Source organism: Schistosoma haematobium, chromosome 3 (assembly GCF_000699445.3).
Source record: "Schistosoma haematobium chromosome 3, whole genome shotgun sequence".
Classification (NCBI taxonomy): Eukaryota; Metazoa; Platyhelminthes; class Trematoda; order Strigeidida; family Schistosomatidae; genus Schistosoma; species Schistosoma haematobium.
In genome coordinates this window covers 6658083-6675451 of record NC_067198.1, presented here as the reverse complement: position 1 = coordinate 6675451, position 17369 = coordinate 6658083, and the positions used below count along the sequence as shown (strand labels likewise).

Sequence of the window (17369 nt, the reverse complement as noted above, 5' to 3'; positions counted from 1 at the left end):
CCTTAAACCAGTAACATCCATGTTTGACAAACTCGATAATGCACATTTACCACGATAGTAATAATGCATTGAAAGTGAGAATAGAAATGTAAGCGACTCCAAAAAGAAAATAACTCTGTTCGTTTGACATTTAATTATTACGTAAACTATACAAGTTAAGAGAGGAAAACAGAGTTTATTCCTGTGGATTCGTCTCGATTATTGATCTGCTTGTTATAAAGACAAAAGTATTCGTTACCAAGGCAACTACTATTGTGGTCTTCTTCACCTAAGTTCTTCGTTCACTGAATGATTATCACTATAAGTTAAGTAACTCGGTTATAGACAATATTGTGACAGATATATATATATATATATATATATATATATATATATATATATATATATATATATATATATAACAATTTGTTATTAGATATTTAAAATTAATAAACATATAAGAAGTTATTGAATGAAACATGGCTTATTTTAGGATTTATTTCAATACATTGACAGTATTACTGTTCCTAATTCCGTGTGATAGTGATAGCTTGTAAGTATATTCAATAAGGATTAAGTAAAACTGGACTGTGGGTAATAGTCGAGTGTAGAACATGGGATGGGATACGTGTCTGTAAATTTGTAGTGTGTCTGCTTTTCAATTATCAATATTGACAAGTCTTCTAATTGAACACCCCATGCGACTTCCTAGCCGTTTCGAATTCGCCCGACAATCCGAACACAAGAGGAAAGGCGCGAAGTGCAAAAAGAGCGCCTTACTCCAAGCTTAATTGAAGTACAGAAAAACGAGGGTACTCATAGTGTTACAGATTGCCACAGTTGAACTTTACTAAAATAGATGAAATAATTGATTCAACAATTCTTGAAGATAAACACTATAGTGTTATAAAGATGTTTCCAAGTGAAAATTCTTCAGTTTATCAAAAATATTTTTCTTAAGACATAAAATACAGGTGACGGAATTTTTTTTCAACAAATTATTTGTACTGACTCTACATTAATTAATGCGCTGCTTTGCTTTAATATCATTTTCGTCATAAACGGTCATCACTTAGATGATTATTTAGGAACGAGAGAGAACTGAATAGTTATTTCAACCTCGCCTTCACATTTTTTCGTAGCAGGAATGAGATACAAAAGCACTAAAAAATCCGTTACTGGAGAGCCTATAAGACTTGCAATTCACATTTCCAACGTCAATCAATTCACAACATTGTGAGACAATCATCCATCCGATCATATACAACATAATTGAACTTTACTGGTCACAGGGTTTACACCAGAACTTTGGGATTTACCTCTTGAAATTAGTAATTATTACGTACATGATTTGAATTGACTGAAATTACGGATATAAACTACTGGATACTAACTCAGCGGTCTGAAAAACCCTGGATTCGACACCCTAAAATGATCATGAATTAGCACTATCGAAGAGTCCTATACTGAGACGAAATAGCTACATCATCAATTACCACAACTCCTACGCTAATGAGGATAATTTATCGAAGAACCAATCAGATTTAAGATAGCGAATCTAGGGATTTTGGCGCGAAATCCATTCATCCGTATGATTAAGTAGTCTTTCGGCATTGTAGATTATGTCAGTTCGTGATGAAAACCCCAAATCGAATTTTCAATTCTAAGTTCTAACTCTAAATATTAGACCCCACTCCGCACACTAATTTATAATCTTACTAAGTGGTTAAAGTTTTTCAAGGTCGTTTTGGTGTCTCCCAAAGGTCGTCTATAAATTAGTCTCGCCAATTATGATATAAACTAGTTAAGAGAGATAAAACAAACAAGACTATAGAGGGTGGAAAAAACTTGTGACAAACAAATAACCACCGAAATTTAAAAATACACATCAACAAATAGGTAAAATATAATTTTAATCGTTGAATTTCAGAGAGAGAAAAAAACAAAGGATAAAGTGAGGTAAAAAAGAATAAAATATTAAATCTGTAAAGGAATTTCAGACAAAATAATAATAATAATAATAATAACAAGGACCATTATCTTTACGATGAAATGGTTACAAAACTAATCGCAAGCAGTAGAAAACAGACAAAGAATAGACAATCTAGATTACTTCATTCATTTCACTACAAGACACGAAACCGAAAATAGATAACTTTTAACTTTGAAAAGTACAGAAGTGTGTGTTAGACAGAGAATCATCGAGCAAATAGCATCACATATGAGCATAGTCTCTACATATAATCGGAATGTAGTTTGGGAACAATAATAGTAATGATGAATAATAAACTGACACTCTATGAGGGAGTTGGTTCCGTGTCACCCGCTTCACAGTTACAGATGTTACTACTGAGCTATTTTGGCTGCGACTGACCCTGTGAGACTGAGATATAGATCAGCAGCTTATTCATTCATTTCAATTACAAATCTTATATTCACTTATCAAATCATAGTTAATAATATTATTCCTCGGATTTTATAATTAGGGCTGAATTTTACTGATTCCCTGACTCACCTAACGGTGTGAAAATCAACATTGAGATGCCGGTAAATTTTGTTGCGACAAGTTTTGAATATGATGAAGTATAGATGTGTTTGATTCAACTGCTACTTACAAGCTAAATATAATACTAAGTTAATATGTCAGACGGACAGTTATGATCAGCGTCGAGTCTGGTACAAATATGTGTTAAAGTGATGATAAGAAATTGAAAAAGATTTGAAATAGTGTAGAATAGAATACTAAGACTTAATATGTATAAAAAGATAAAGGGTAAACGCATCTGTGCGATTGAGGCCGATTCCGAGGCATGTCACCCAAAGTTAATTGATCGCAGTTAACATGCGAACCTTAAGAGTACATAACGAAAATTTATTTTAATGTTTACTAGGATTAAGAGGGTTAGTGAAAATTCTTCTATTTCACAGTTAGGCTTCATGACGGACTGACATTAATTGTAAAATTATTGAAACCCATTACGTTAACGTAAAAGCGATTTCCTTTCGACTTGATAGCTTCACTCTGGTGAACATCCATGAATCAATACAATGAGTTGAGGCGAGGACATTTGAGTCTCCTAATGAGTATGTCATCTTTTGGTTTGGAAATTTAATGAAAGTGGAGAATTTAACATACACAGGCAGCATCACCGATGAACAAGGGGGATCAGATGTAGATGTAAAGGCAAGGATTGGCAAAACAAGGACAGCACTCCTACAGTTGAAGAACATATGGAACTCAATAACAACTGTCAGCCAATATCAAAGTCACAATCCTCAGTACGAACGTCAAGACAGTTCTACTATACAGAACTGAAACTTCGAAAACTACTAGAACTTTCATCAATAAAGTACAAGTATTTATAAACAATTATCTACTCAAGACACTCAGTGTCCGTTGGCCAGACACTATAAGCAACAGTCTACTGTGAGAGAGAACAATCCAGCTTCCAGATGAAGAGGAAATTAGGAAAATACATTGGAAGTGGATAGGATACACATTGAGGAAATCATAAAACTGCATCACGAGGCAAGCACTAATTTGGAATCCTGAAGAGAAACGGAAAAGAGGAAGGCCAAAGAACACAGTGCGTCGAGAATTGGAAGAAGACATCAAAAGAATGGATAGCAACTGGGAAGGATTGATCAGTATAGAGTTCGATGGAGAATCCTGGTGGGCGGCCTACCCTTCTCCATGACTGGTGACAAGCTTAAGTAACTTAAATCATTTCGCAATATATAATATAATATAATAACCATATGAATATCCTCGAACTTCTATCATTACAGTTTCGATACTAAAACTACTGAAAATATATTTAGAAACTATTAATCAATTAGTAAAAAGTTATTATGATCAATATTTGGGATTTCATGGAAAGACAATGAATATTTGCTGCTTTTTATGTAAATGTGTTCTTTTTTAAGACTGAGATTCACATCGAATACAATCATAGCTGAAAGAAATAGAATGCACATCAAACCAATCGAAATAATAGTAGCAGCATCGCTAATGATAAACTACTGAAAAACATCCCAATAATTGTTGTAACGGGTGTGACTGCAGGGTAGATGCGCAGCGTATTTATTGATCGGCTCTGTGACAGTGGACACGTAAACATGTAAGGACGACCTAGTGCCCTGATTGGCCCTGCCTCGCTGTCTGTCCTAGCCAGTTGAGTCAAGAACACAAGTCACAGCCTCTGGGTTATGAATCATTATATTTCAAACATACTTTGTTTATATACCAACCAAGCATACCACATCGTACCATAAAATAGGAAACAACATTTACAAAATATTTAACAAGTGAAATAAACATCGACCAATAAGAAATGTACATTTAAGGTTCAAGGCCGCCGTAGATTTAACACGATAATTATTGGTATATTTTTCCGACTATCCTAACAATAATATCAAATTATGTAGATGAATAAGTATGAGCCTCCGAATGCCCTGTTACGGCCGAGGATGGGGAGAGTCCGATCTGCCTCTCAAAATGCTCTCACATGGCCACGCGTATACAGCCTCTGCCAGGGAAGTTCTACTCACTGCATTACTGTTGTTTACGTAATTGAGAGGACGAAAAGCGAATGTCCGGCGCTTTAACTGGATTGGTGGATATGAAGGATCCACCTAGGGGAGTTGGAAAACGCTGAACCCAAACCAATGGTGCACACGGGCTCCAGGATCCTGAAGGAACAAATGGCGTATGAACTAATTATTGGTCACCGGCTACCATGGGACGGTATCTTGTAACGTTGCTCCACTGCCTTGTGGATCAGACCTTTAGGTCGAAGGCTCTGGGTTTGGCGAAACGTTGGAATTATTTAAATTTTAATCAATGAGATTATTTCAAATATAGTTCCTACATATAATGATATTACATCAAGTTTGTTGCATTTTTGGGACCTAAGCAATAAGTCGACAACTTCCAACAAAAAGTTCAGTTTAAGATGGACTTATTCCAAATCTTTATTTTGACTGTTCATTGAACCTTTTCCTAATCTAATGAAAGTTGAGGTAGCAGAGATATAATCATTAACAATTCATAATTTCATAGTATAAATACACTCTGATAAATAGTCATTTCATACTGGTTTTTACAAGGAACTGGACACCATTCAGTATCTTTACAACCTGAATAAAACAACTCAAACCATTGGTGGAAAAACACAGGTACCAAGATCCCTACCAGATCAAAAGGTTTATAATTTAATATTAACCAAGATGTATATCTCGTTTCATTGTGAACGGGACACACTAACAAATATTTACAAATCTAACTAAAAGTCAAAAATGAATCATAAAATTAGAATGTTTCAAATCAACTCTCACTCACTCTCGTGCACACAAAAGACAGAAACATTTCATGTTACCCTACCATCTATGTTATTTTTTATCGTCTACACACATAATGATGATTCATCCGAAGAACAGTATTTCTCATTTCTCAATTCTTATTTATTACTATTAATATTGTTGTTGTTTTATTCTTTTTGTCTAAAATCTGTTCTGTTCTTTTTTTGTTATAGGAAACCGAAAATGTCAAATAGTTCACCAGCATACTTCAAAACCAAAAAAAAGATACTATGCGTTACATGATTTAGCATTTTTGTGGTTATTGTTTCACATACCTCTACACTCTGATGTTGACTTGAAATACTTTATTTAACATTCTTTTCCATAACAAATAGATGTAACTTCCATTCGATACTGTTGGAATGGCATTAAAGGCCATGACATGATACAGTGTACTACTACTTCTAATAATTATTATGATAATAACAATTGTTTTTTATTACAGAAAGTTGTGGAAATAGTTTAATTTCGTTGTCCTACATGAAGGACTGAGTTTGACTAGTTAGTTATTGTAAGCAGGAAAGCCCTAGATAACATTTTAATTGTACGGCATATGGAACTTCGAAGTAATATGCATCCAGGATCCCATTAACAATGGAAGCCAGGAACTTTGGGCTATGTGGAGAGCACTTAACCTTTATACTACTGAGTTCACATGCAATGGTTTACATGTACAATTTATAGCATTGAGTGACCATTATCCATTGCCACTGGTGATATTTATCCTGATTTTGATCCCTGATGGGTATGTGGTTGCCAAATACTGAGGTGACGTATCCTGTGAAAAAATAGCTATTCATTACTTTCTAGCTTCCAGTGGTTGTAAAGATTTAAACTCCTGATAACCAAATTCTTACTTATGAATAACTCAAAGAGGTACTTCCCGGAGTTGTAGTGAGGTATGATTAATTGAGTCCAAATATATAAGCCATTAAGCGTAACTAGACAGCTTGACTTTTGAGTTTACAATTTTCTGACTCGAACTATGATGAGAAAAGATATCTCGGAAACTGAGTCGGTATCCAGTGGTGTACATAGCTAACGTCAGTCGAATCACGGTTTTGTTCGATCATCTTCCATAAACTGCAGTGACACTGTTAAACTCCACTAGTCACGGTTTTTCAATATAAATACAGGGATTCCATCTAAAAGTTAGTCACTAGTGAGTAAATAGTTATTATCAGTATAGGGCTTTGTGGAAATTATAGAATTCTCATAGTTTAAATTACAAAATGACTTTAGCTAGATCGCCATTGAAAACTAGGAGGCGCTAGACAATTGGCTCAGTGGTTTAGATGTCGAAGCTTCGAGCGAGATCAAGATTACTGGATTCGACCCAATGTGGTAGGGTCATGGATATGCACTGCTAATGAGTTGCGTACCAGGACGAAACAGCTATTGTATCCTGGTTTTCAATGGTTGTTTTACTAAGGTCAGATAGCGATGTAAATCATAAAATCTCTACAATCTCTGTAAAACCATGTACTGATAAAATCTAGAAAAAAGATTTAAACAGAGAAATTGTATTGTGTCCCAACGCTAGATGTACACGTGTACTCAGCGGAAGAATGATGTTCATCCACAGTAAGCCCATTCAACCATTTTGTTATTTCAATAGTTGAAATTACTAGAATCTCCACAAAACCCCTTCTGATATTTTATTATTTGTCTACTCGCTTTAATCCACTATGTAAAATTATGTGTGAGTCTGATTGAGCGCATGTCTGTACGTCAATCTTTATATATTCTCCCATTGTTTGTAAGTGCAGACAATGAAAAATTATCCACAATCGATTAATACTCATAAATGTCATATGGACTTTTTAACACAAGCTATACATACTCTCACTGGTTTCCCTGTGTGCTTGCTATCTGTGCACTTTCGGACTCTTACCAGCCATTAACAATCAACTACCTCTACGGCTCGTGTTCGAACTTTTGAATAACCTCGAGTAAATTCATACTACTAGGAGATTTAGCCTACGTAAATAAATACTCAGTTAACGGGATACTATTTATTAGAGTCAGATACAGAGGAATTAACCTCTACACACCCATGTTCTGGAATGAACATTTGTCTGTCTGTGTGTGTGTGTACACGATAAAATTTGTAAATTAAACTGAATATAAAGGAGTAAGTAATAGTTAGTCATTGTTTCATTAAATTAATAATTTTTAAACGATTATGAATAGACAGATAGGTAACAGTACAGACGTTAAGTATGTCTGATGAAATTTCTTAATGTATACACATATAAAACACTACATTGTCTGTTAGAATTGTATTTACCTTAAAGTTATCCAAAAATGCTATTATTATTATTATTATTATTATTATTATTATTATTATTATTATTATATAACTAACCGATGAGTTGATAAATCAAGCAATGAACTTTACTTTTCAGAATCGATTAATTAAATTGTTAAACTGAAATTGTTGTTTGCATCAAGCACTTTTTAAACAAATAGAGGCAACGGGGGTAAGTGGTGTTTGAATTAGATACATTTTAACATTACAACAGATTCATACACGGAATTTGTACACGGCGTGTACAGTGATAAACTAAAGAATATGAAAATATGGGATTCTAAAAACGAATGAATTAAAAGTATGAGTATGAATCTTAGTTCACAAATGACAAATTGCCTATTGTATCAATGTTTTTTTTTCAACGGACCACACGTAGATGTACATTCGATTGTTCGCTTGACTTGATGAGATTAATGTGGTTAAGTGATGACCACATGTAAGGCCAGGATTTTTTGATGCGGTATTCACTCAAATAAACAGATATCAGAAAACTGGATGACTCGTAAAAATGTGGGTCATTTACTTTACGATATTATATAATCATACACGAATTTTTTAGAATTAAACTCAGATAAAGGTTAACAATGGAATCCAGGATGCGTGTGTTTCAACGTATTTAGGATTTGTCAGTCGGCTGCACTTGCATCCTAGTTTTGAAGTTCACACTTGAATTCAAACCTAATATCTTTTGTTACTGAGTCTTAATAACTATAAGCTTCTGCAACCGGTGTGAATTTACACTGAATTTACAATGCACTTTACACAAACTAAACATGATTGATATTTAAAATTTTATTGATTGGCAGATTAAGTTTTCGTAGGTCATTAACTACCCTAGGAAAATCGAGATCTGATTATTAGATTTACTGATTGCCTATTATATCAGCATCTCGTCAGTCAGTCAGCTACAACGTAGGACCAGGCACATATATGCATCGTTCCAAGTTGCCATACCTCATTAACACAACAAGATGAACACCGGATTCATAAAAGTAGTTAATTCAGAGGTGGTAATATATAAAAGAAAGATTGCAATAGGAATATAATACAGGAAGAAAGAATTAGTTCGTAGAAATGAAGATATAAAGTAATTTTAATCTCTCGGTTTAAGAGGAGACAAAGAGTGTATACACCAACGCTATTGTGGTCGATTCTGAGCCATGTCGCCAAGAGTCTTCAAACATTGGTTACGATAGTCACGCGGACCCCAACCAAATAGTCTGCATCTATCAACACAGCTCACACCAGAGGTTAGTGACTTCGAGCACTGATGCCACGTTTTGGTTTGGCAGCTTCTAACTTGCCTCCAACCATCTCTAACACTAGTCAGCATTGCGCGTCGTGGTAATCGGCGTTCAGACATACGTAAAACATAGCCCAACCATCTCAGTCGATAAAGATTTATAACCTCATCAACTGATTTACCATCATTCCCTAATACCCTGCGTCTAACCTCACTATTACTTAAGCAGTAATCCCAGCAGACGCCAGCAATATTTCTAAGGCATCTGTGGTCAAATACTAGTAGCTTATGAGTGTCTTCTACTCTTAATGACCATGTTTCGCTGCCGTAAATTAAAACAGAACGGACTGCCGCGCAGTATTCTCGTCCTTTTATTGATAGACGGATATCTCGCCTCCACCATAGGTGACGTAAGTTGGCAAAAGCCAAGCGAGCTTTTCGAATCCGTGCTGAGATTTCGTCAGACATAAACCCATTAGGGCTGATCGGACTTCCAAGATAAGTTTTCAACGCGTTCGACTACTTCACTCCCTATCCTTAGTTCAGGTGTAGACGCAGACTAGTTCTGAAGCAACAACTTGTATATCAGCATCTATAACAATTTGATAAATAGAGAAGTCCGATAGAAAGAATGAGTGACGTTTAAGAGAATAAATAAGTATATGCAAAAGAAACAAGCAATATTCTATGGGCGACAAACTGAAACAGTTATTGTAGCGTCAACATATATATATATATATATATATATATATATATATATATATATATATATATATATATATATATATGATTCATAAATTCCTTCATGAATATACGTTCACCAAAATCATGTGAACAAATAGTTCACTAATTTAGTTAACGAAGTACAAATTTTTGGAAATATTTTTGAGATACTCTTTAATTAAAACAGCCAGTGATGGACAAATCACATTTATTTAGCTGAATAAATCGAGGCAGGTAGAGTGGAGGTTTTGAATTTGCAACTATATGACGGGTTTAAACAAATACTAAGCTATTTTTGTTTCAGACTAAACAACTACTTTTTAAGTGTACAGGCAAAATCCAAAATCCTTTTATTATTAATGTATTTATATTTCTACTATGAGATAGTTTGCAATTCTTCCCAATTATGAACGATTGGAAGATGTTACTTAAGATGAGAGGTAAAAACGCATTTTGAAGAGATGACAAGTAATCTGTCCACAACAGTTCAACAATAATAATTATTATAATGCTCTATGAGGCTAAAGAAAGGAGAAAGAAACTCATTAAAAGCTAAATATTTCAAAAAGTTGAATCTGCAACTGCTTAAATAGCAACAAATATAACCTTATAAAATATAACGAAAATAGTATGCTAAAAGTTAAGGTAGCCAATCAGATGACAGCTAAGTCCATTGAAGTACTATGAATTGAGAAAAGTTGATAAATTTTTTTTGTAAATCAGAACAACCATTTGTTAAGGAGAGTAATAAAAAATTAGGTTTTATTATTCTTAGTGATCTACTCAAAACACTCGGGGAACCATCAAATTTTCCAATTATGTAAATATTGTTATCAAATTATTTTGTCCCAAAATTATTTTATTCAATTATCTAAGTAAACTTATCACATTTTTATATCAATGATAAACCTTAAAAAGAGGTTGATCAGTAACTATAAAAATGTGGCAATTACGAGTGACAATGTAAAAGCTATTCCGTTGGAGGAGTAAAAAGCGTAAAATAATTTTTAAACTGATAATTTAAGTGAAGATAGGAAGTAAATGCACTTCTGACATTGCCAGCGATTTTCTGAGCTACGTAATTCAACGTCCTAAACCATTGGTTACGACAATCCCGAAGATCTCAGACTAAGTAGTCAGCATATACTTAAAGGATCCGTTCGACAGTCACTGATTTTATCGACTGATGTCAAATCTAACCTTAGTTTTTCTAATCCAACGTTCCCTACAAACAAGGGGAAATCAAATGCCATTTGTAAATGACAGCAAATTAATTATAAACCTTTTATTTAGCACAAAGCGATTTAATGTATTCTACACGTATTCTCCTTTATAGTATTAATTAACAATGAGTATATGCACTGTTGTGAAATAGCAGATTAACAATTAAACATCACAATTTATAGTATAAAAAGACGAGAGAATATCAGGGATAAAAACGAAGAATTACCAGGAATGAAAATTGGTGGATTAATGTTGTATCGTGATGCATTATTCTGATGATAATCGGTAGGAATATTCATTTTTACTGTTGCTCCTCCCATATTAATTGTATCACGATTTGCTACTGAATAAACAGATGAAATAAAAACGATTAGGAAGAATTGGTAAAAAAATGTTTCATGAACATATATTTAGATTATGTAACTCACTATATACATGGAATGGGTGATGTTTAAAAGATTAAAGAATAATTGATGAAGGCTTGTAATTTCTCGTTGTCGGTATCCACGACTATAGTTGATTAGTCTCAGTTGGTAAAAGTGCATCTCATGCGGATTAATTAGATTTAACGTTAGTTAGTATGTGATTAGTAGTGAAATCTCGGACGTGTATTTCGTCCTATTCGGTACTCCTCAGCTGGATGCTATAACACTATATAGGGAAAATCCATCCATGTTCCGGATATGGCAACAAAGACTGAATTTAGTAGCACAGGGGATAATGCATTGGATGTTTGAAGCAAAAGGCATCAACACAATTTTATTAGCAACATAGAGACAGAGTTCTGGTGATAATTTTCTTTGTACGTTAAAGGTGCCCAGGTATCAGTTCAAGAGATTTGTCGGTTAGATATATTTTTCTTGATTCCTTCAATTAAAAAGATAGCATAAGCATTTTCGTGATTTTATAGATTGGACCGACAAACTAATAATCATTTTTACAATAAAATTGGTTTTCCAAATAAATCTCACACATTTACCATCTATAGCCCATCAACTGTGATGTCAGAAATTTGAAATAACTACTGAGCTCTAAAAGATGATCCGTTTTCAGGTTAAACGAATAAGCAGGGTTCAGAGAAGTGATTAAAAACCGATTTTTATTAACAACAAGCCATTGATGCTAAAACTTTTAAGATAAAATGAACATATGCGACACTCATTTCAATCCACTGAACAGTTCAGTTCAATCTCCTCAAATAACTTGCTTGTCTTGTTTCCAGTCACAAATGATTAAGCTTCAAATGGTCGATTATTGAACAATATAGGTTACAAGCAAATGACACTCAAAAATTATCGAAATTCCATATCGAAGAAAAATCTTTACAGTCCATGTAATTTATTTACTAAATATAAGGTTAATTTCAAGTGATTTTAACACTAAATCACCCTTTCCAGTCTAATAGTTATAGTCAATGTATAGTTTAGTACGGATGTGAGCTGGTGAAAACAATTTCCATACAAGAGCAGGACGACGAGGTTAAATTAGTAAGATAAACAGTAAATGACTCGAAATGAAGGAACAAACAATGAGGATTTTTTTAGAAAAGAAGTAAGGAAAAGACATGTATGAATGAATCTTGAGAATTAAAGTACAGCGGCATCATTGTGACTAAATCTAAGCTATATCATTCAATATTCCTAGATATCAGTCCCTTGGATGTAAAGCAAGTAGTTTGCATCTATTAAAGTTGATAATCTCGTAAACTGTTAGCAAGTCCTGGTTTAATTCACTTTGACGTTCTTCCAAACTACTTCCGACAGACCTGTGCGTTGAAGCAGGTAGTAGTTGAACATACGTAACATATGTTCCAGTGACCTCGATTTGCAAAAATCCTCAGAATTATTAATCACGTTGTCGTTTCTTACCTGGTATCATACTTCCAACCTTCTCTTTGGGACTCCAACCGAGAACTACTAACCACCCAATATACAAACATACTTTATTTAAACGAGTTTTGACTAATGAATTCAAATATACACCGCAGTATTGTATCCTTACGTACCTTAATATCCTATCAATAATCTCAGAAATTTGTGAATGACACCTGATTGTCACGCTGATTATCATCAGCGTCATCGTTATTTAATCAGTGGGGTTCAACAATGTTGGGTGTGAAGCAGTTATCTACGAGTGCTATTGGAAGATATTTGTGCGATGTAGAGAATTAGTTAAATTTGGAAATCGGAACAACTAAATGTTAACCAGTGACATGAAGGTTTTAGGTTTGGTCACCGGTAGGGTTGTAGATACACACCGTCTAGGAGTCTCGTACTAAAACGAAATATCTATCCAGCACTTCAATTCGTAATATAGACTAGACAATATGCATTTGTCATACTATCATACTGATCACTGCATAAGTTGAAAGTTCAATGTTACACTTGGATATAGATCAAACTGTCGACAGGCTTTGATTATAAACGCAAACACACACGAAAAAACAACTATCCAAGTGATCTTCAATCATACAAAACTAATCAATTGATAGTAAATTAATTAACAAAAAATAACCCATTCTGAAAACAGAAAACAATTTTATACCAGCGGGCAGAGATTTGTTTGTTTGTCAGTTACACAGTTTTCAAAGAATGATTATAATAAGCTAGTTGACACTAAAGGAAAAATTCAAATATTCATATATTAATTACTATCACTATCATTTTTTTCGGTGACTGAAATAAAATAAAAAACAAAATTTGGTAACATTAAATGCCAATCTTTACTACATTATATACGTGGAATTCATCAACACAGAAGAAATAAAGACGAAACAGGAAGTGCCGATTCATATCTAGGCAGTCATTAATTAATCATTTTCAGTGCTTTCTTTGTATCGTTTCTCTCCAAGAGTTATAGTTGTTCATTTAGGAAGTTTAAGAGAAAACTCTTATCGATTCTAAAGTGAAGAAATAATCCATTAAAATGATAATTATCCCAAATAATTAAAGACTCACATTTGTTAGGTGAGTGAATGTGAGGCCTGTTGTTGTGAACGAGAATGTGACCCAGGAGAATTCAGAATCATTTTTAATAACTACATATATTTAATCAAAAATAGCTCCAAATCATTACATCTCGGAATACTCAGATGTTGAATATAGATTTAATAAGGTATAAAGAGAGAAACGGCATAAGTTCCTTCAAGATTACAGATATATCGTGCTGCGACGAGTGCCAAATAGAACGAAACGAGGAATAAAGTACGGTTTTCTGTCGAGTAATTATCAACCATCTAATATTACTTTTCATAATGTGTAATTCTGTATTTCTCAATTTGTAGATACAAGAATTCAGTCGGGTTTTCACTAGATATGAATTAATTTCGAGAGTTTAAACGTCAATAATTCAATATCATGAGTAGTTATGAGCCAGTTATATTGTATCACGGTGTATTATTGACATAAATTAGTTTCCTATCCATCATTTAAACTGTACGAAGACGTACTCATCATTAATAGCACAAAAGATAAGAATTTTTACGATGATAGTTTATAACAACAGTGATCGAATGTAGTAAATGTATAGGATTGAAAAAAAATAAAAAAAATGAATACACAGTGATCTCGCGTACTGTTAGAGACATGAGGGTAGTTAAAAATTCCCGGTCATCTACAACGTACAGGGATAACTGTTCTTGAGAGACGTGCAAAAGAAACTTGTTCATGACCTAACATCGTGACCACAGTACCAAATGGACAACTACTTGGGGCCAGTTAAACATGGTCTTTTTCCATTATTTTTTAGGTGAGTTATCTCATTACTTTTATGGCCCAATTGTAGGAGACGAAAACTCGTAGAGCAACGTAAGGTGTGACATATTTAGAGTTCCTCCTTCGGTTGTCAAAATGACAGAATTGCTGTACAAACCAGTTGTCTGAAGGAAATGCCTCACTGCCGTTACACTCATGTACGACTTCGCCTTCGAATCACCAGTTTTCTGATTTTCGTCTAAACGCTCTTCAACCAACCTTTCAGGAATGGCAGAAAGTGAAGGAACCAATATTCCATCCAATATAGCTCAGTTGAGTTGTCACAATATGGAAGTCTGACCATAACTTCAAGGAAGGATCAACGACAGGGTATTTTTACTTGCATACGATCTTTTGTATATTGTCAAGTGTTCTATTCTGCGTGCGCAGCACAAGACAGTAATAACCATAATGATAAAGTAGGGTAATGCTATCCAGTAACCAAGTAAATGTTCGTAAACTTGCTTTCGAGCAATACATTGATGTATGTAGGAGAACTACTATTGTTGTTGCCGCCGTCCATCCACAGAAGAGTGACCACTAAAAAGGTTTTGATCACCGAATAAATGACCCCAAGTCACATATTCTTGCCACTAATCTACCGTACTACTAAAATGGCATGACTGACAAATGAGAGAGCGATAACAGTTGTAATAATGTATAACTACCAACATGATATCTGCTGCCACTCTTTATGTATTTTTATCACTTTAGCTAAAGCAAAAATATGAGATATTTTCAGCCTTATCAATATTTTGCGAGGAAAAAATAGATGACAGGAGATAATCACATTAGAATACATGTATCAGATGTATGGAGGGTGGACAAAAAGAAAAACAGTTATAGCCATTGAAATGAGTGGAAGTGTTCCCGAATGAAGATGAATGAGTGATCATCACTGATGACTATCGAAACACATATGTAAAGTACATTTATTCCCTTAATAACTACCATTCGAATGTATATGTATTAGTGCTGAGAATTCCTTACTATAAGAACTAAACAATAAGGAATTCTGTATTACAATGTATTTAGACTATCACTCGGGAGAAATTGACCAAACTAATCTATGTAAATATAGGGAAACCATGTGAAGAATAATACAAAAACGAGACACAAATGGTTATCACTTCGTAATAAATGATAGCTTAAGTTTATGCAGGATATTAATTAAAGACAATATCAATGAAAACATGCATCAGAGAGCCTTCTATGTATTAAATATGCATGTGTATCTGAGTAATATATGTTCACTACTGTGGGGGATAATTCCAGAAATTTGATTGAGAAGTTGCGACCAGTGGTGTTTTAGCCATGTCAGATGTGCAGTCAGTAACAACGTAGAACTTCATACGTATGTACATCAGTTCGAGTTGCCACACCACATTAGCACAGAGATGCAGTGGTCGATTCAAACCCCGTAGTGGTAGAGGTAGCAAGAGTATGAGCAGTAATCGGGAAGATTAGGGTTTGGAGATGTTATTTAAAGAGTATAATACAGTGAAATAAATTTGGAAAGATGAAAAAAGGGACATGGAGAATTCAGAAGATTAGAATTAGGGAGAACACAAAGAGTGGATGCACCTGAGCCATTGCAAACGATTTTGAGCCATGTCATTCAGGGTCTCTAATCATCGGTTGCTATCATCTCATGGTCCCCAACCAGGTAGTCTACACCTACCAACATGACTCAGTCCACTTGTCAGTGACTTCATGGACTTGTGCCATGTTTTGGTTTGGCCGCCTCTAGCTTTCTTCTAAACCACTCCTATACCACTTAACATAGCACGTCGAGGTAGCCGGTCGTTGGGCATACGTAACACGTGTCCCAGCCATCTCAACTGATGAAGTTTCACTACGTCATCAATTGATTTGCCATCCTTATCTAGTACACGTTTCCTAACAACTGCATTATTTACTCGATGGTCCCATGATATACGAGCAATGTTTCGAAGACACCTATGATCGAATACTAGTAACCTACGAATATCCTCTACTCTTACCGGTCACGTTTCACTGCTATAAAGTAGGACGGAACGAACTGCTGCTCAGTGAACACGTCCTTTAGTTAGCAGACGGATATCTCGCCTACGCCATAAATGACGCAAGTTGGTAAAAGCTAGTCGAGCCTTCTGTATCTGTGCTGAGATTTCGTCATACACCAGACCACAAGGGCTGATGAGACTTCCAAGATAAGTGAAGCGGTCGACACGCTCAATTACTTTACTCCCTATCACTAGTTCGGGTGTCAACGCAACCCAATCCTGAAGCAACATTTTGCATTTCGAGGAAGAGAATCGCATCCCGAACATGCTTGCATTGTTGCTTAGAGTGGTCAGAAGACTCTGCATTTTGTCAGCGTCTTCACTAAATAAAACTATGTCATCAGCATATTCTAAGTCAACAAGTGAACCTCCCGGTAGAAGTTCAACCCCTGGAAATTTAGATGAGGAGAGTGTTATCTCTAAAAGTATGTCGACCACAAAGTTGAACAAGAATGGGGAGAATGAACAGCCCTGACGAATACCACTTGAGGTAATCAATTCTGGTGACAGTTCGCCATAAGCTCTCACTCGACCAGTTGTGTTCGAGTAGAGAGGCTTTATAAGGTTAATGTACTTCTTTGGTACTCCTTTCAGTGACAAACACTTCCATAGAACCTCACGATCTACAGAGTCGAATGCCGCCTTAAGATCGAGAAATACTACCATTGTGGGGCGTCTGAATGTGTGTCTGTGTTCTAGAACCTGACGTAGTGTGAATATCTGATCTA

General features: G+C 34.8%; 1 protein-coding gene across 2 annotated transcripts in view; it reads right to left on the bottom strand.

The window, feature by feature from the left end:
• ABLIM2_1 (Actin-binding LIM protein 2) overlaps positions 1–17369 on the bottom strand; it is a 107311-nt gene that overhangs the window by 20778 nt on the left and 69164 nt on the right. The window contains exons 11-12 of one of the 2 annotated variants that reach the window (XM_051212873.1): positions 11071–11187; positions 4181–4671 (exon numbers count right to left, since the gene is read on the bottom strand). In XM_051212873.1, coding sequence (XP_051068797.1) covers positions 4535–4671; positions 11071–11187 — 254 coding nt within the window. In that variant the 3' untranslated portion in view covers positions 4181–4534. Of the gene's footprint in view, positions 1–4180; positions 4672–11070; positions 11188–17369 lie in introns of those variants that run through there. The other variant, XM_051212872.1, reaches the window with a different exon arrangement.